This window comes from Drosophila sechellia, chromosome 2R (genome assembly GCF_004382195.2).
Source record: "Drosophila sechellia strain sech25 chromosome 2R, ASM438219v1, whole genome shotgun sequence".
Lineage (NCBI taxonomy): Eukaryota > Metazoa > Arthropoda > Insecta > Diptera > Drosophilidae > Drosophila > Drosophila sechellia.
Window position 1 is genome coordinate 14,791,995 of NC_045950.1, and position 19,730 is coordinate 14,811,724.

The window sequence follows — 19,730 nt, forward strand, 5'->3', positions numbered from 1 at the left end:
CTTATAATCGCAATGGATCGCCATTGAAGTCGCGCCCACATAAACTAATCAGCTAAGCAGAATGGCAGTGCGCCTAGAGATATCCCATCATTGCGACAGACATCTGTCCAATCATGGTTATCAACCTATATACTTTGTATATACCCTCTCATTAGGAACAGTCTGGAGTTGAAGTAGCACTTAACTTCTGCTTCTGCCACGAGGGCTAAAAGGGAACGCGTCCCGCGGGTCTGTTAATTTCATTAAAAAGTTGTGCATCGAAAAACTTGCTAATTGACGCCAACAGCAAACTAAACATAAACCAAACAAAAAAATAAGACCTTCTAGCAAAAATGTATTTAACGGGTGAAAGCAAATAAACTAGCTGGTTATTACTTGTTTGCCTTGCAGATATTTAACAAAATGATTGGCTATATGTAATTTTACAAAAATATAGTCCCTTCAATAAATTAATAAATAATTCACAAAGTCGGCCAAAATTACTCAACAAATAGTGGCATTTATCAGTACTTAATGCCAATGGCACGCAACTTTCATTTGCTCGGGACTGTGTCAATATTTAGGCCGGCGCTAAGGTCAGCTATTGGAGTTGAATATAATTTGCGACTTGACCCGTGATTACCGCGGCTATAAATGCAAATCAACGGAACTGGGCAAACTGCACAAATGCCGCAATTTAAACTTGGCCACCAAACAGGACGACGACGGAGGCAACTAAAAACAATTTGCCGTAATCAAAACGAAATCAGCAAAGCGCAAGCCGCAGCGTCGCAGCGGAAAGTAGAGCAGCTTTGGCAGGAAAAGCCTGGGAAAATTCCAGGGGAAAATCGAGGCCTTGATGCCCTGCAATGAAGGGCGTTCGGTGAGATTGAGATTGCAATTCCGAATAGTATTATTATGACGGAATTCGAAAAGAATGCTAAACATTTATTGATGCAAGTGTGCCAAAATTATTAAAGTTTATTATTTACATAGATGATATTTAGAAAGATAGAGAAAGAAATTTTCATTATTAATTTTCAAGAAGCATCTTCATATCTCTTCTCCTTTAAGGTAACTCTTGAAAGATATTCTATGTATTTGGCATAGGTTTCAAGACGCCAGCCCACGCTGTCCATCACCCACTATCATAATATTAAATTTGGAATATCCCCCATCCAGTTAGAGTAACCTTTTGCAGAAATCATGAGAGCGGGTGGCGCTGTTTTCCAGGCAAAAAACAACAGAGTCAACAGAAAGGCACGGTACTCGACTCCCGGCAGCGTCCATTCAGGTGCTCTGGTATTCCGGTTCTGGCCAAGAGGCAAAGTCCGGGGAATCGTCATTATATATTTGTTGTCACTTGAAAAATATTTGTGCTTTGCGCTTGATTTATGCTTTAGTCATGGTGGGGAAATGGGTGGAAAGTGGGCGGAAAATGGGTGGCGATGGGCGCAAATGGACAGAGTGTACACGAGGTATTCAGTTGCAAATGGCAAACAATGTCGGAGCTGCGAGCGTGGAAATGGCGGATTGTCGGGAGTCAAACTGAAAACTGTGAAAACTGGACTCTTGCGGTCGGGATATGCAAATGTTGGACGGGCAAAAAGTTAATAGAATCGGCTGCCAGGACCACAGAACGAACCCATCCAATGCAGGTGTGTAGCTCTATCTGACCATCTAGCTATCTAACTACCCAGCTATATATGTATATATTCCCCATTGACTCCGGCTCAGTTATAACCAGTTGGGATGTTTTAGTTTGGGGGGGCCGAGTGGGAAAAGTAGGGATGCTTTTCCTGTCCTGTTGTCACTGGCAGTTGAATGTTTGCATAACGCAACAAAGGCCAAAACAAAAGCTGCCACAAAAAGGGTTCAACATAAATATTTTCAAACGAAACGAGTCAAAAAAAAAAAAGAATGTATTTATAAAGAAAATCGCATTGATGCCAGACACGCACACACATAAAAGGCAAGGAAAGGGAAAGGTTTCGGTGCCGAATTAACAATTCAATTTAAACGGACTGCGGGGGGAAACCGCTTGACATCTATTTTCCAGCGGCGTGGAAATGGAGGTGGAAAGTGGAAAGTCAGAAATGTGGGGACGTACTTTGACACAGAACTGATGCCCTGGGACGGGTTCAAAGGTTGACGCACACACTTGGCAATGACAATCGTTTGTTTTGCTGTCAATTGTTGCGGTCATTCTGCTTGTGCTGCTGCTTTTGCTTTCCCTGCTGACTTTGGACTCACACTTTAATAAAGGCTTAAACTTGCTGCAAGGGCAGCAGGGCGGGAAAAGTAAAACATAAAGAAATATATATGTAGGTATATATTTATATGAATGGATAACGGGAGTAGAGCTGAAAACTTTTGCCATTTGCCAGGCCAAAAACTTTACCGTCAATCGTTCTTGTTGTTCTTGCCGTTGTCGCAGGTGCTCCTTTCCCGCCCACAAGTAGACCCTAGCCTGCCACGCCCACATTGCGTGCAACGAAACTCTTTGACATTGTCATAGTCTGTCCTTTTCAACGGCGGAGTTTCATGTCCTTGCCAAGCGTGTCCTGCCCCAAAGTCGCCACCCACCAACCCCTCTCTATTTCCTTGGCGGTGGGGGAAAGCTTTATTAAATTTTCGCTAGCTTATAATTCAAACTGTAAGCAGACAGTACAAATAAAAGGGAAATGCGGGGCGTGGCCAAAAAGAACTGGTCGCCTTTGGGGGGAGGTGTTGTCGGTTGGCTAGCAGTTACCTTTGTCCTGGTTAATGCTCATTCCTTGGCGCTTTTTGCTGTGCACACAGCGAGAATATCTATGGAATTAGCAAACCAATATATTTTGAAATATATAATAAAATATTCATATAGATAGTGAAAAAAATAGCTGTTTAATGAATTCCAATTCAACACGAATGTTTTTCGCTGAAAATCTATAAAAATATACATATGAGTCTGAAGAGCAGCTAAAAGATAAACAAATGAAATCCAAGAAATTTTCAAATTCGCAGCCTGCAAAATGTTATTTTTGCGTATTTCTTGGTAAACTGCAAACATTGTATAAAAATAGTGAGCTAAACACAAATGATTTGTAATTTATATATTTAATTTATTAAGTTTTTATTTGTGCTCTAATTTTCTCGCTGTGCTGAGTGCTCCTTTCGTTTTTAGCTGTCTGGCTTCCCCGTGGCGTAGACGTCACCATCATTTTGTTTGCGTATTTAGATTTTAATTTGCGATAGAAACTTCTTAATAGGATTTCACTGTCTCGCTGCTTTCACTTTTTGCCTCGCTCTTCCTGGACTTGGCATGGATTTTCATTTTCCCCCGTGAATTTCCCTGCTACCGCCGCACACACATGCTGACACATTAGCAGACATGGAAAATATTGTTTCGACATTCGCATTAGGTTGTCAGCTGAAAGCGTGAAGCGAACTCCTTTCCGACTGCTAATGAAACTCGAATTGGGCAACAAACATTTTTCTGCCCACTTGAGTGGACGGAGGAAAATGGGAAAACGAAGTGATAGGGAGTGTCATCGCTGCTCTCAAGGCTTTTAGTCGCCCTTCCTTGGGCTCGGGGTTCTCTTAATTGTTTGACTTGACTTTCCCCCAACATCCTTCAGCTTTGCACCTTTCTTTCTTCCTCGGTCTTCTTGTGGCCATCGCGGTTTTTCCTGCTGACGTCGCTGCTGTTGCTGCTGTTTATTCGCCCAGGTTATCTTTTCCCATCGAGCGGCCTCTTCTCCCTGGCTATTCCACATTTTCCTCATCTGTTGGATGCGTGGGCAGCTGCTGAATTATGTAATAAGCGTAATTGGCTTTGGCTGACAGAAGCGAGGGGGATGCGTCGGGGCCCAGATCATTTCTGTTTTAATTTATTGTGACTTTGATAAGCGGCAAATGCTCGTAAATGACATAAATTACCCAAGACAATGCCTCAGGATGAATCAGTAATTTCCAACGCCAGCAACGTAAAATCAATTTATGGCGTCTAGACGAGAGGGGAGCAAGTGAAAATATCGATTCAATTCATTAGGTAATTCCCTCGGCCCACGTGCTCAATTACATACATATAATACATATGTATTTGATGAGAGACCCTCGAAATAATCGACTCGAAACGAAATCAATGAAAAACCTAACCAACCGCTTCCAGTTGAGTCCCTTTTTTTTCCGAACCTGAATCCATGTTGAGCACAATTAAATTTCACTTAAGTGACATCGGTAAGGGGTGGGTTATGCAAAGGGATATTGGGATATCGAGAGGATTGGCTTGGGAAAGTGCACAAGTTGTGGCATACCATACGTAAAGTATACGACATGTTGGACGGAGACCATAATACTGCGACAGATACTTGGGACAAACATGGTAAACGCTTTAAGTCATCGAATTGAGTTGTGTTGCCGGGCTAAAATAAAGCATACACAACTATTCCAATAAATTCGCTTAGTTGCCTGCTGACAGCTAGACATGGTAGTTGGAGCGGATTTTCCGCCTCCATTCAACTCTCGGTTCATATTTATAATCCTGAGAGCAGCTCTACTGCATCCTGACAGCAGACCAGCTGGCAGCTGCTTCCGAAACTCAAAGTCTGCTGGATTCGGGGCACGAAAGTAGCTGAAAGGTACAACTCCATCTGCAGCGCATGATGATCATTATCCTGATGCTGCTCCTTGTGGCTGATGAGGACTTGGCACTGGCCCACCACTCGAGGGACTTTTGCATTTGCGGCTCGAGTCAGTCAAGCGGGAAACAACTCTTGTCAGCTTTTGTGAGTGCTTTACTCAGTGTTGTGTGGAACATATTATTCGTAGATCCTATAGTTTTTTTTAGCATATTAACTTTACCACTAGTTTATAGTTTATGCTGGTATTTATTGGTATCCGTAATAAGAGGGTATGCAGTACAAAAAACAGAAGATTAAGGATCAAGAAATGAAAGTTAATGCGTTTCGTTACCTAACACCACTTTTCTATTTGTTTCGAATGCATTTTCCGAGGTTTCTTTACGTATTTGATGCCTTTGTGCATGCGAACTCGATTTGCTTGTGTCTATTTTAAACTAGAAAGATATTAAGACGGCACTGTTGCATGTTGTGCGCTGCCCCAAGAGTGTAGTCCACTTTTCGACCAACTGCGCTGACAGGGGCCAAATCGGGGCTTTTGGCCATTACTAATATTGGGCGTGGGATGTGCGCGTGTGTGTGAGTGGCTCTCTTCCGCTTTCTTCCGACCTCGTCGTCGGCGGGCGGCGTTGAAAGTATGTCAAGATTTACGCGCATCGTTAAAGCAATGAACAACTACAGCAACAACGACGGCAGTCCCAAAAAGGAGGCACGAAAGAAATGAAGGAAAGTTGTTTGCCGCGTGGCACAGACGTGTGGAAAGTGTGTGGGTGGCTGTATGGCACGCAAGTTAGAAGCACGCTTGGAATCTCCCTGCTCTTCAGCACTAACGACACGTCAGTCAAAGTCAACACACACTTCAATTTCATCTGCTGCGAGGGATGAGCCAAAAATTTAACACTGTCACTTTTTTCCGCCAACAAACGGGCACAAAGTACAACAAAAAAAGGTGTAGTAAATAAATGCGCTGTCATATGAGTGGGGCATTGCAGCGGACTGCCAAAAAGTGAGGAGCGCCTGTATCCTCTTCCTGAAATCCCATCCCCCTCTACACACCATGCCCCCATTTTTTTTTTTCATTTCTTTTTGCCCCCCTTGCATATTTACTTTTGAACTTTGTCACATGCCACAGACATTCTGATTTGCGACCTCGCTCCACCCGCCAAATGAATGCGAATGTGTCGAACAGCAGCTAACCAAATGTTTTATTTACAGTGCCCTGCTGTGCTCTAGTCCCCATTTTTTCATCCGTTTCCAAGTCATCCCGCTTGTCTGCGCTGCAGCACTTTGTATCCTTACAAAAGGATATTGCAATTTGTGGCCAATTTAATGGAAATCGTAGCGCGAGTTTTATCATAAGGAATGGTGTCTGAAAGAACTTTCAGAATAACATTTCATTTTTTAAATCTCTTACATTTTACAATGAATATTAAATATTCGCAGTCTTAAGTATAAAGTATATATATAAATCACCTGATTTTTCGAGGAAATAATTTTCATATGAAAGAGTATTATAAGATTCGTTGCAAGGAAAAGTAGCATAGCTGCTTGTTTTCATTTAGTATTTGCGCATTTCCGCATTGCTGACATGACTGACATGCCAAGCGGACTAACACAAACACAACTGAGAAGGAGTGCAGCTGCCACGCCCAACTGGAGCTCTGCCCTGGGGTAATTAAAAGTGCTTGCAGCAGCTCCTCCTCAACTTCCTCCATTCGCCAGCTCAACTCCTTCGGGCGGTTAAATTGTTCCGCCAGAATAAACTCGCTTTTGTTTTTGGCTCCACGAGCCCCATATATTTCACTTTATTGTACCTATCATCTAGACCATATCAAATAATAATGCCCTTACTACTGGAGCCATTACGTATACGCAGTGTTGGGTACCGAGCTAATTTTCTATATGGTGGCATCCAGCTGAGCGTTGGCCGGTCCCCAAGTGTCCGACGGCCTGCAAGCGGCACGTACTCTCTAAAAGACGGGAAATGGATATAAAGCCCGTGGAAGGGGGGGAGGGATACACATACCTGCCAGAAGCTGCCGTTCTGTCCACGCTTTTTATAGATGGCATAGATGGCCCAGCAGGGTAGTTAAATCAGCCCCAAGGTGGCCAAAAAACAGCCAAAAACTGTTAGTGGAGGGAGGGAAGAAAACAAGGATAGTATAACCCCTTCAATAAAATTGAAGTACAGAACGACGTGGCCTTACCGTGAGCCAAGGCGGTATAGCCAACACCTTTGTACTCCAGAGCGGACATGTCGAAAAGCATGTAGATGAACACGGCGGTGTAATGAAACGCCAGCAGAGGCGCCAGTACCAACCGGTTTCAATGCCCATCATAAACTTGATGTCCTCGCAAAAGCGATTAACTCCTAAAAAAGTGAAACAAAAAGGATTTTGAACAATAGCTTATGCCACGTTGGATATATAAACCTACCGTAAATCCAAGCAACAGCCACCAATTCGCCAATGGCCAGGATCAAAGCGGTGAAGGAGACACCATAGAAATCCACTAGATTCAGGATAAACTGACCGCCCGGGGTCATGTAAACGATGCTCACCGAGAAGCCTAAAACAGCCAGGCCGCTGGCCAGTTTCCAAATGGGCGGGGAGCGTAATCCGAATTGATCCCGGATGACGCGCAGGATGCAGGATCCCATGCCCACGGTGCTGCCAATACCTAAGACGAATAGCATGAGGAAGAAAAGGACCGTGAACATCTTTAGGTAGTTGTGCTTTAGGGCGCCCATGGCGCTGGCTCTTCTCGATACTTTACCTGTGGCACATACTCCGAGTTGCCAGTCTCGCGGCCCAGATTGCCCAGAATTCCAAAGGTAATGCAGCCAGCAATTATGGAGGAGCAGGAGTCCATGGTGGTGATTATCACAATGTCACTGTGGGTGGCAGTTAGTAATCTTATTGCTCGAATAAATCTCTTATCTAAGCCTTAGATTTCGTAATGAAATTGCTAAAATAATATGCATTCTAAGCTTTCATTCCGTATCTCATCTTAAGTCAATAAACTCACTTGTATACGTTGCGGTTGAAGTTGTTGTAGCTGGCATAGGTGATCAAAGTGCCGAAACAGATGGCCAGCGAAAAGAAGACCTGGGTCACGGCTGCATACCAAACGAGTGGGTTCAGCAGCTCCCGCCACTGTGGCTTAAAGAAGTATATAATACCATCGATGGCTCCTGGCAGGGTAACGGCTCTCAAGAGCAGGATGAGCAGCACCACATAGGGAAATACGCCCAGGAAATAGGCCGCCTTGCCACTGCTGTTAATACCGCAACCGCCAAGCAGGCCACCAATTGCCAGTTGGGCAGACCCAGTCCGTTGTCTATGTTGGGCACCTCATGAAGGATCTCGCGTCTGGAGAGGTAGAGCATAAAATCGTTTATAACAATTTGGATCCATTTGTACAATTATAAACTAACTTAGAAATTAATGCCTCGTCTATATGAATTTGTGATGGCGTTAATGTATATAATGACTGCCAAGCAAATTTGCTCTAAAAATCCTCTGCTTAATTAGTTTAATAAAATGCTGTCAAAAACTACTTGACTCAAAGTACAGCTGTGCCGGTGACATTTTTCCACTGCTATTTTGAGCATTGCCGTCGTGGCAATCGGTGCCCCAGCTCTCCCAGCACCTGCTCCATGGCAGCTCGGAGCCAAAGGAGGCCAGCAGGAATCGCAGAGTCAAGGCCATGATGCTGGAGTAGTATGTGATGGAGGCGGCTGTGGCCAGGACCTGACCCACCGCCACGCCCTTGAGCAGGGGAGCCATATCGAAGGCCTTGACCACGCCGCGACCGGTGAACTGGTCCAGGGAAATCTCCAGATAGTAGACAGGCCGTCCAATTACCAGCAGGGCAATCAGGTACGGAATCACAAAGGTACCGCCGCCATTCTGGAAGGCAATGTAGGGAAAACGCCAGATATTCCCCAATCCCACGGATAATGAAATGCAGGAGAAGAGAAATTCGAGACCATTTCCCCATTGCTCCGCCGGTTGTTCCGCTGGTTTTTCCGACTTGGTGGAAATCTCTAGCTGCGTCATGACGAGAACTGTGCACTTTGAGATACCGCGTTTAACTAACCGCAATCGAGATATGTACCTGGAAACTGGGATGTTGGATTCAGTGTCAGAATCGCGCCACAAATTCTCTGCGGTTGATTATCTAGTTTGGGGCAGTCTGGGGTCTGTAATCTCGTCGTGAACGCATCGTGAAATCAGTCTTAATTGGCCCTAATAAAAGGTGCTAAGTGGCATGCAGATGCCGTAGACTGAATCCGAATCAAGTTCAGAAACAGAGTCAATTTGTATACAGATCCATTATTCCAGCTGGACGATGAGCAAGTTTGTAAAGGATTGAAGGGTAGGGGATGTCAACATGATATAATGTAATTCAGACTACGTAAATTGAGCCAAGTTGTGAAATTTGAAACACGGAAGCCGGCTGAGTTAATCTGGAAAGGCAGAAGAGATCTTTGATTATATTTAATTAAATAAAAATACGGATTTATGCCAGCTCACAAACAATATTAAACTCTGCCGCCTTCCTTTTAAAAGTAATTTCTCAAGTGAAATACACTTCGGGAAGCCATCAAAAAGGAGCTATGAAATTTTCTTAAAAACATTTTCCACCGAGCTGGCAACTATTTGAAGTTATATTTTACCACTACTATCTCTTGAGCTCTCGTCTGCCTGACAGCTTTGGAAAGTTTTTAATAATTTTCAAGAGTTTTCTAATTAACATCCCTGGCAGGCTGCAACTGAACTTGGCCAAAAGAAGGAGCAACCAAGCCATCGAGCCAAGAAATAAAACGCATCAGTCGGCGAGGGAGGGAAAGGGATGGGATGGAATGGGATGTGGCAGATAGTTGGTTAAATGCCACTGAGCCGCTTGAGTGTGCCATTACGGTGATAATTTTAAATGGGTTTTTAACAACTTTCGCAGATTTATGACAATTTAAAGCCTTTGATAATGCTGATTGCCTCTGGCTTTAGCTGCACTGCGTGGGCATTGCAATCCACGGTAATTGACTCTAATGCACACGAATGCCCTTTAAACATAACTTGTTTGCATTGAATGTGAGAAAATATTAAAGGAGCTGGAAGTATTTCACTAAAATGCTACTTTTTAAACTTATAACTAAGACGTGGCATATAAACAGCAAACAAAATGGCAGTTTCATGGTCCAACTGTTTTAAGCGAGCAGCTTTCGCGTGCTTTTGGCAAACAATTAAATTTAATACAATAAAATTAAGTCCATAAAAAAACACATTTTTCTGCTTTAGAGTGTTTCGTTATTTAGTTGATTGTTATTCGAGTCGTCGCACTTGTTTTTATGGTTTCCATACCAGAAATTATCGCACATAAATTGCCATTAGCTGGGTGGAAAGCGAATGGGATATATAATTTCTGGGTTGTTCTCCTGGTGTTGGGTTAATTAAAGTGCAGTGCATTAGCTTGTTGTGGAAAAAGCGGCGGGAAATGCGGGAAAAGCGAAGGGCTGAAGGCGGTCTGCTAACTAACTTTAATTGCAGCTGTAAAATGTTGTTACTTGCGCACGCAGATTTTCAACGAGCAGCAACAATGGCAGCGAAATAAGGCAAATACAATTTGGGGGGAAAAACTTTTTCCGATGGCACAAGTGAAAACGCATGTGTGGATAAAGACACAGACATGTGTGTATCTGTGTGTGTGTGTGCAAGGATCGATAGAAGGAGGGAAACTCGAAGCTCGTTTGCAGGCCCATTAACAAGGAAAAAATGAGCGCTGCAATTAGTTTTCCCTTTCTTGTTTGGACTGAAACCCAGGCCATTCGGTTTCCGTTGGCATTCTCTTGTTTCGGCTTTTCCTTCTAACAAGTTTTCTTTTAAAATTGATTTCAACGGACTTTGTAACAACTTCCGTTTCCGCTTCACCTGCCTATGTATTGGTGATTCAACCACACATATGGTTGAGTCCCGTTTAAGTTCGCAGTTTTCCATCCAATCAGCTTTTTGCTTAGCTTGTCAATTGTCACGTTTTTTTTCTTTCTGCCCATTGAACTCGACTATTTTCAGTTACAGCAATTCGATTGAGTTCATATTTAATTTCAAAATAAATTTTTAATCAACTTGAATTGAATTGAAATGCGTTGTTTGCGGCAGCTCGCAAAAAATTAAAATTTTGCCTTGAATTCACCTAATTGGCCTGCCAATCGTGAGATTCGGAGCCCTGCGGTGGTCGGACTGTAAATAAATTAGCCTCATTTATTATTGAATTGAAAATGCGTTAATATTAATTATAAATTACGTTTCATTCATTCCATTTTCGTTGCAGGTGCGTCGCCCAAGCGGAAATTAACTTTCGGTGAGTAGAGAAACTACAAACACATAAGTGTGCCAGCGATGTGTTATGTTGGCTTATGAATAGAGTACGTGTTTTGGAGAAAATTACTGGCTTATCTGCAGTGCGTACGCAACCTTGTTTTATCAGCCCTATTACAGTGAAAAAAAGGGGTGTAAATTAGCCACACATTTCATCCAATAGTCTTAACTTTATATTTTAATAGAATCAAAGGTATCTTTTAGCCGCTTTTATGCGATTAGGGTCTCTCCTCTAGATCTATATATAAATAAAGTATAAAATGGTATTTTAGAAAATATTCTTTAGAATAAATAAATACATCAAATGACCACAAGAAGTTAAGCAAATTGAATAGTAATAACTTATATTTAAATATATTTTTGCGCGGGCTATTGATTTTGAGCACCTCTTTTCCTGAGTGCCTAACTTGAATTTAAAGGGTTTTTGGGGCAGCAATCAGTGCTTGAGCTGCTTGTGCGGCTCCCCTTGTTATTTGTTTCGCTTAGCGCGTGCCTCAATTATGAGCAAGGTAACATCCACTTGAATGCATCGCGCTGTGGCAGTGGCAGTGGCACCTCCACCCGCGGAGGAGCAACAGTAACGGCATTGGCAACTTAGTTAGTTGCCCCGGCCAAATGTCAAGGGACAGGAGGAGGAGGAGAAACTCTGGGAAGCTCACGGAAATCCAGGGAAGCCCGGGCAACGGGTCGGATGGGTGAGCGAGCAGGTGGTGGAAACTACTGCCAAGTGTTTAACCCAGTTCGCAGTTTGGCGCACAGCTCCTGATCCAGGTTTTGTGGCCCGCTTTTGTTGCCATTGTTGTCGATTGCCACTGCTTTCGGTTCTGTTCGGTTCGGTGCAGCTCAGCTCAGCTCAGCTCAGTACAGTTTTGTTTCGTTGTTTGCCGCTTGTTTACTGCTCTTGCACTTGCGGCACGTAATTGTTGCAGTGCTTGTTATTTTGCCGTGGCTGCTGCAAAAGTTATTAAAATGAAAAAGCCAAAAGCGAATCGATTATGCCGGATGCAGCAGCACGGCAACCTCGCACAATTGCTCCAACTTTTTGCCACGCAAAACTTTTATTTCGGCACAAAAAAGCTAAAAGAAAAAAAATCAAAAACAAAACAAAAAAAAAAAAAAACCAATAGAAAAGAACGAGATGAAAGGGAAGTAGAGGAGAAACTTTAAATTGACATCGAATGGCAAAACCGAAAGCTGCTGCGGCAATACCTAACAAAAGTGAAAAGTTGTCGAAAGTTTTCTTTCCGAAAAATGATAAGCCGGCCTTCCTTTCGCCCTCCCCCAACCCCATTTCGCTTTAGACGGAGTCACGCACGCTTTTCGATTAAGCACAGAGAGCAAAAGACAAAAGTCCAAAGAAAATGGACCATGGGGCGTATGAGTAACGAGTGTTAGGAAAACCGACCACGGGGCGTATGAGTAACAAGGTCCATTCATTTTTTTTCTTTTTTTTGTATGCACGGCCAGCAGTGTCTATGGCTTTGTGGGTAATGCGAGTTTAACAACTGAATTGTTGACTGACATTTAAATTTGCCAACACAATTTGCATTTCTTTCGCTCTTTCAACTCACCGCCTCTCTTTAGCCTGTCACTTTGGTCTTTTGGCTTTGTGCACGAGTATGTGTGGAATTTATGCAAATAATAAGCATTTTCCTTCTGGTGTCTCCATTACTTGCTTTCCACGTCTAATTTCGACCAAGTTTTTTGGGGCTCTGTTGCCCCATGTTCGTGTTTTAAGTTGGCAAACAAATTTCAATTGCAAGTTGGGGGGAATTTCTTTTCCTTTTCTTTGACTTTGATGTAATTTAATGTGGCATTTGGCTTGCACTTTGGCTTTGGTATTTGGCCACATGTTCTAGTATCCTGCACACAGCGAGTGCAATTAAATATGAAAAGTAATTTTCATTGTTAGCCAAGGAAAAACTGGCACAGCTGCGGGCCACTGGAAATGCATTCGTTTTCGACTTATCTGCATTTCGCTGTTGACAGCCAAGGAAAATGGTATAGAAAAAGCACTAGGAAATGCAATTTGCATGCCACAAAATAATTTTATAGCTATCGCAATCTGTTCTTTCTCTTGGTTTGAAAATGAAAATGGTGCATTCAAGAAAGGCGTCTTTGGCAGCTAGCGAAACGTACTTAAATTCAACTTGGCATCCTCCCGATTTGGTCCGCCCTCAACAAGTGTCGCTTTAGCCAAGCTCTCTTGGCCTGGCCAACGAATTTCCGCAGCGTAATTGGGAGTGAAAATCTCTTTTGGCTTGCCCACCCGGCGTATGCGCAATCTCATTGCCAATAGCTTGGCGCGAGGGGCAGTCTTTGCTGACTGGCAGACATAGTGGCATTGCCTTATTAACAATTATTTGCCAGCTTTATGCTGGCATTTGGCCAGGATGAGGCGGAATGCCTCTTGTGGCGCTGACAGCCGACAACTGACACTTGAGGCGCCCGTTTTGCCATTTACCATATTTACGCTATAAACGTTATTTATTTGCCGCCCTTGCTGCCAAACGGAGAAAATTTGCTGGCGCTGTCAGTTAAGCCACTAAACTTTGATATTGTCAAAATGTAGCACGTTCAAAGTGTTAACCAGTTTAGATGGGGGGCACCAACACTCCAATCCCCCTACATCCTCGTCATCCGAATGGGTTATGGGAAGCGCCTTTTCGGGCAGATTTTGCCGGCTTTAGTTAAGGGCGCAATGCCACACACAAAGTGGCTTTTTATCAAATGTCCTTAGTGCCCTTGCACACACACAAACACACACACACTTGTGCGCGTACAGTTGGTTTGGCTTTAGTGGCATCTACGTGCGGAAGGGGCGTGGTCAGTGTTGGCACTTAGCCATTGGAGGGCCTAAAATAACAATGATTAAATGTAATTTTAGGAAGTCCATCCAAAACCCTCGGGCGCCCAGCTCTCAAGCCTAATTACAATTGGGTTTGTTTTATTCCTGAGCTATTGTGCTACCGCCGGGTGATGGAGGCCACATTTTTAGGTGGCGGATGCGTGGGAGTTGGCCAATTTCGGAACTCCGCTGTGCCATCCTCGAGCGTGAAAAGTGCCGCGAGAACTTCGCCAACATGTTCGGCAAATGCTCCCAAAATGAAGTTGTTGTGGGAGTTTGTTCACTCGGCGCGTCGTTCGCCATGTTTACCTTCTGTCTCAACTTGTCACGAACAACAGCGCCGCCAGGAGCTCTTCCTGAAAAATGGATGCATTGAGCAAAATTGCACAGTAATTTTATTTTTTATTTAGTTTAAGCTTTTAGTTAGTAAAGGTGCACTTTAAATATGCAACTTATTAAATCATGCCGTTTATCATTTGTGTATTATACAGAAACCTTAAATAATCAAACCTTCTTTCTTCATCACAGTTTGAGTTTGTTTAAGCAGTCGATTTAAGAAGTGTTTTATCCGATGTAGCGTTTTTAATAGCCATGCTGCCTCTGACATAAACATTATCGCAAATACCATGAATAAATTGTGATTAAGTTATTTATTTCTGTGTGTCGGTTCGTTCGTGTTGCATTTTGAACAGCAAGAGCAGTACAAACGACAGCAGCAACACCACTTGATTCAATGCACAAACAAGGTTGGTCCTGCCTCTTGCCCCTGCCCCTGATCCTGCCCCCTGCGGCACACTCCTCCTTTGCCCATCCCTCTCATGTCCGTCAAGCGTAATTACACGGCATGTCTGTTCCATTCAGGCGCCCCCCATCTACCAACCCCACTCCTGTTTGATGTGCGTGTTTTATTTCGAGTGCCATTTGTTTTAATTAAAATTATTTAAAGCGTTTTCAGCTTGAAGAGCTCCAGCATGGCGGCAAAATTTAAGTTTTTTGCCCTTGCCACAATTTCGTTAGATACAATCCATTGCCGACAGTTTTGGCTTTTTGAGAAATGGTTGCTTTGAGAGTAATACGAGATAGGGTTAGCCAATTTATCCAATTAGTTCGTGACCCAGGGGAACATGCAATAATTGCCACGCCACAAAATGAATTTCACTGGCTGAATTGGGGGCACATCGTTATAGAACAGAACATTCAAGATTTTCAACAAAGGTGAATGGTTATTTGCACAGTACCAAAAAACTACTTTTCTTCTAATGAAAATGATAATGCTAAATTTCATTCATAATGAATATATTTGGGAATTCATAATGTTAGAACTTTAAGGTACTTTTTCAGCCGTAACTTGTCAATAACTCTTTACAATATATGTAGTTATACCATATATTACCGGGTACCTACAGTGCTATATGTGCGTATGCAAAACATATTGTGTACTTTTTATCCGATTTCATACTCAAATAGAAGACAGCATAACATTTATTGCTTTCGTATGAATGTGACTGTGTTTTTGCATGAGACCTTGCAGCTGAATTTTATTGTCCACCTAAATTTTGCTTTGCTGATTTGTTTGCCAACGAATCGCTTTTTGTTTGTTTCCTTGCTTGTTTGCTTGCTTTTTTTTGCGGTAAACACATGCAGACCTACACCTTTTAGTCCACACCAACACATACACACACAATCTATGCACCAACACAGAGGCAGCATGAAACGCAGCTATAAGAGACACTTAACAACGGTTTCTCGGCCATTTTGTTTGTGTTACTGCCATTTTTTTGTGCGTCTGTTTGTGTGTGTGCATAAATGAGAGAAACCAACGCACTATGGGGCATTTGGCCTGTTTTTTTTTTACAAAAATTAATAACTCCTAAACTATGGGAGATATTTGGATGAATTTTTTTTTATGTGTTACATATGCCCCCAGGAATATTTTGGAAAAGTGGGCGTGCCCCCAACTCCGCCCCAATTATTTATTTTTATTTTTGTTTTTAATAATATATTTTTAAAGTTAATTTTTAATTTCAGTATTGTATACAAATTCATAATCGTCTTCGTCTTTACAATCAATAGAGTCTGAAGAATCGGTGTCAGGTTCAAATTCGCAAGCTAACATTTGAAATTCAAATTTTGAATGACTTCTGGTGGAAGAGATAGTCGCTTATGTTTTCGAATGCTCCTTTTTATATTTATTGATGATATTATGGGATATTATTTATATTTGCCTTGGCTGGGTTCAAAAAAAGAATTTTAAGTATGTCTGCAAGATCCAGCAGGCCGCGCTTCCGTGCAGCTAGCATTGCAGCTTGACCCAAAAGACGTTCGTTGTGGTTCTGCGCCCATACGAGTTCATCTACTTGCTGTCTTCGGCCACTCAAACTTTTAAAATAATATGACGTTTTCGGGCATCCAGCTAATTTACTTTCCTTTTTAGTTTTCTCTTTTACCTTCAGGACTAGGTGTTCTTCTAACCACTTTGAAAAAACTTTCGAAAGTTCATATATTTTTCGATTGCATTTTCTGCAATTTCGCAAAAGATTGACTGAAAACATTCGTTATTATTACTATTCGTTAATCATTCATTAAAGTCTAGCTTGCTATCAGAAAAATGCCCACTAATAAAAGTGCAGAAAGAATTTTCTTTTTGACGAACACCCTTTTGCTTGCGCCACACTTCCAGCAGGGCAGCATTGGCAATCGAGATGTTGTTCCCTAAAAAATGAAATTTCTCAAAAACCCGCAAAAAACGCACATAGAGACTACCTGATATGAGTTAGGAATTGAACACACTACAACATGGATATAAACACATACTGAACAAATTTGAACAAATTTTTATAGCTCTATTCAAAGTTGAAATTTTTTTCTAACAGCTACATGTTGACACCACTTGCTAAATGTACAAATTGTTAGAAATAGACGCACACAATAAACAATATATTAATATATATACATAATACAAACCTGAATATTGATTATCTATTTCAAATTTTACTCTTTTACGATCTTCTTTTAAAATTTTAACACTTTGAAAGTTAAGCTAAATTTTGCGCGTTTCGCAGCCACCTGGTATATGCTCGCAACAGCCGACTTTAACAGCTGTTATAATAACAGTACACTGTTAAAATTACTTTTGCCGGCTAAAACATAATAGTCTAACGTATTTCCAATGTATTAATACTAAAATACTTCAATTTTGCATACTTGTGAAAAACACATTTTTGAAAAAAAACAGGCCAAATGCCCCATAGTGCAACGTGGCAACCATAAAACACAAATACAAGCGCACACATAGAGACCATTCTCATGTTTGCACAATAAAATTTCAACAATATACGCGACCCAGTCGCCTCCGTACTTGAGTAAATTGGATCTGTGCAGTGGCTCGTGAGTGCGGGGGATGTTAAAATTAAATAAATATTTGCGTTAAAGCCCGCCGCCGCCACTTTTCAAACCGAAACAAGACACCCACACAGCGGTATTTAAAGCAGGCAACCACAACAGGAACAGAAAACCGGGTCGAAACAAAAGTCTCGGGTCTCGGAAATCTTGGCAAAAGTATTTCCACTTGGCAAGATATGAGACTGCGGGCTGCAAGTGGAAAGTGGGGCATTTTTCCAGACCCAAAGGGTTCACTCAACACGGGCCTGAATCTAAAGTTTTAGCCGCTGTCCATTTACAATGGGCTTATAAGCCTTAAATTTATGCTCATTATTTAATTACCAAGTTTATGCAATGCCTAAAAAAATGATTTTGTGGTCATAATTAAAGCAAATACTGGTTGAGTGCCGAAAAGCTTTGTTCTAATCACTGGGATTATATGGTTCATATTAGTGAAATTAATATTTAATGACTGCAAAATTGCCACGCAAAAATTATTAATTGTGTACTAAGCTTAAAATTATACAAACATAACTTTGTTGTTAAAATGTTTTTTGAAGTGTAAATGTTTTATAATTAAAGTGAGTAAGACCATATTTATTTACAAAGCGGTCTGTTTATTTGGATGGCTATTTTGTTTTTCGACTGCCACTTTTATTTTATATAAAAGTAAAACATATTGAATGCATGAGAAGCACTTTTTGTGTGATGCTTTATAGTGTCACAATTAATCAACTTCATGTAGTTTATTGTTCAGAAGAACTTTATTCAATATCCATTGTTTATTGTTTTAAACAAACAGCTGGTCGGAAAAATGTAGCTATTTTTGGCTCGCACAGTGCACCTATAAATGTTTCGTGTTAAGTAAAAATCAAATCATTTTTAAAAATGAAAATTTCCGTAATACTACTAGTAATCTCGCTGTCCGCCTTCGCCGCGGCATCGGGGCGTGGCCGTAGTCACAGTATTACTTGGGGCGCCAGAAGCTATAGGGATATGCATTTACGCAGGGAAATCATTACGGAGAAATCCAAGTTCCTGCGCGTGGTGACCAGAGATTATGTGTTTGACCAAAAAGTGGGTTACTCACACTTGAAAGGATTTTTCCTCTTATAAGCTTGCTTTTCATTTCATAGAAACTGGCACGCACCATCACCCAAATCGTGATCACGGATCAGATCAGGGATGGAAATGGAGGCTATGCATTCCTAACTGCTGGTGGACCACAGACCACATATGCCAAGATCCACTTGAAGAGTCAACGGAATCAGGGCTTCAGTTTCATCATCGACATATACGGCATTTAATTATATGCCCCTTAATGTATTACTCTCAGATTCATATGCAAATACAGATAGTTTGTTTATTTAATGACGAGCACATATTTACATACTGAATATATATCCGCAAGCACACTTGTATGCGTATTTATGTAAATGGTCATACAATTGACACACGCCAAATGAACTGCAGCTAATTTGCAGCTGACGTGGGAAAAGTATACGAATACTGATTGATTGGTTGAAGTATCTTTATTCGGAGCTCTATTATAATAAACAACAGATACTTGAAGAAGATACATTATTCATCTTTAAAAGCAGATATCAAATGCAAACTTGTAGCTATATTATCTATTTAAAGCATACCAAAAGGCATTACCAGTTTTCTTTGTTAGCTGCAACTTTGAAGGTTATAAGGCCAAGTAGACGATGAGTTGTTGGGGGGCAATTCCGACCACTCGTAATTACCCAGCCATTTCAACTAACGAGGCAAGTGCAATTTTCGGTTGAGCAAATGGGGAAAGTATAACCAGCAAAAGCCTGTGAAGCCGTTCCCTTTGCCATTTAGCAAATGTCAGGCACTTAGCCTACCAGCGCACCACCACCGCCTAAAAACCACCAGAAAGCCCTAAAAACCACCTTTCACCATCCCATCCACAGCCATCTTCGAAGCGATGCCATCAGGCAGTGTGAAAGTCAAACAAATCCAATCAATGTTACGCAGATACATATACTCGAATTTCTATGGTCGTACGTATATGCCTGCATATATGCAAATTAGCTGGGGTTATAAAATGTAATGTATTGGCTGTATCCCTCGGCTCTGGGAAATCAACCATCGATGCTTGTATGTATGTGGTGGTTACGTTTGAGGGGCTACCATCAATCGCAACGAATTAAAATTTTATTATGCCATATTCCCCAAACGAGCGGAGAAGGTCGGCGCTTGTATCTTTTATGGTTTTCGAATGTAAATGGTTCTTGTCTCCCCAGGTCGCCAAATCGCCTGGTAAATGTGGGTTAACAGGTCCTCCACAACTTGGCCCAAAGGTGCAACGCGTTGCAGTTGTGGCATTTTTGATTGACGGCACATTTTGCATACGGGAATTTTGTTTAGAAGGCGAGAAGGATCTCACGCAGGACCCTTTTGGTAACCTCAAGCGCCAGTCAATGCCAGAATGCCACCCACAAACACCCACAGGTGAGCCGTGTGAGCTGCCATTCCTTACCATTCCAGGCC

General features: G+C 41.9%; 3 protein-coding genes across 5 annotated transcripts in view; 2 read left to right on the forward strand and 1 right to left on the reverse strand.

The window, feature by feature from the left end:
• LOC6609847 overlaps positions 1 to 19,730 on the forward strand; it is a 37,678-nt gene that overhangs the window by 3,322 nt on the left and 14,626 nt on the right. For all 3 annotated transcript variants that reach the window (XM_032716598.1, XM_032716599.1, XM_032716600.1), the window contains one exon: positions 10,935 to 10,964. The gene's annotated coding sequence lies outside the window, so the exon portion shown is untranslated. The remainder of the gene's footprint in view (positions 1 to 10,934; positions 10,965 to 19,730) is intronic.
• LOC6609843 (sodium-dependent nutrient amino acid transporter 1) lies at positions 6,370 to 8,709 on the reverse strand. Its single transcript, XM_032716601.1, is given in 9 exon segments — positions 6,370 to 6,571; positions 6,628 to 6,728; positions 6,809 to 6,883; positions 6,886 to 6,972; positions 7,038 to 7,320; positions 7,377 to 7,494; positions 7,629 to 7,890; positions 7,893 to 7,972; positions 8,166 to 8,709. Coding segments are annotated over 9 exon segments (1,575 nt in total). The 5' UTR covers positions 8,663 to 8,709; the 3' UTR covers positions 6,370 to 6,499.
• LOC6609844 (probable salivary secreted peptide) lies at positions 18,070 to 18,584 on the forward strand. Its single transcript, XM_002034460.2, has 2 exons — positions 18,070 to 18,287; positions 18,347 to 18,584. The coding sequence occupies exons 1-2, from the start codon at positions 18,099 to 18,101 to the stop codon at positions 18,515 to 18,517; spliced, it is 360 nt and encodes a 119-aa protein (XP_002034496.1). The 5' UTR covers positions 18,070 to 18,098; the 3' UTR covers positions 18,518 to 18,584.

What these genes read in the sequence shown, in the direction of transcription:
- LOC6609844 (XM_002034460.2), top strand. Translation starts at nt 18,099, where the DNA reads ATGAAAATTTCCGTAATACTACTAGTAATCTCGCTGTCCGCCTTCGCC. An exon ending in ATTATGTGTTTGACCAAAAA is followed by an intron (nt 18,288 to 18,346) that starts GTGGGTTACTCA and finishes TTCATTTCATAG; the next exon opens with AAACTGGCACGCACCATCAC.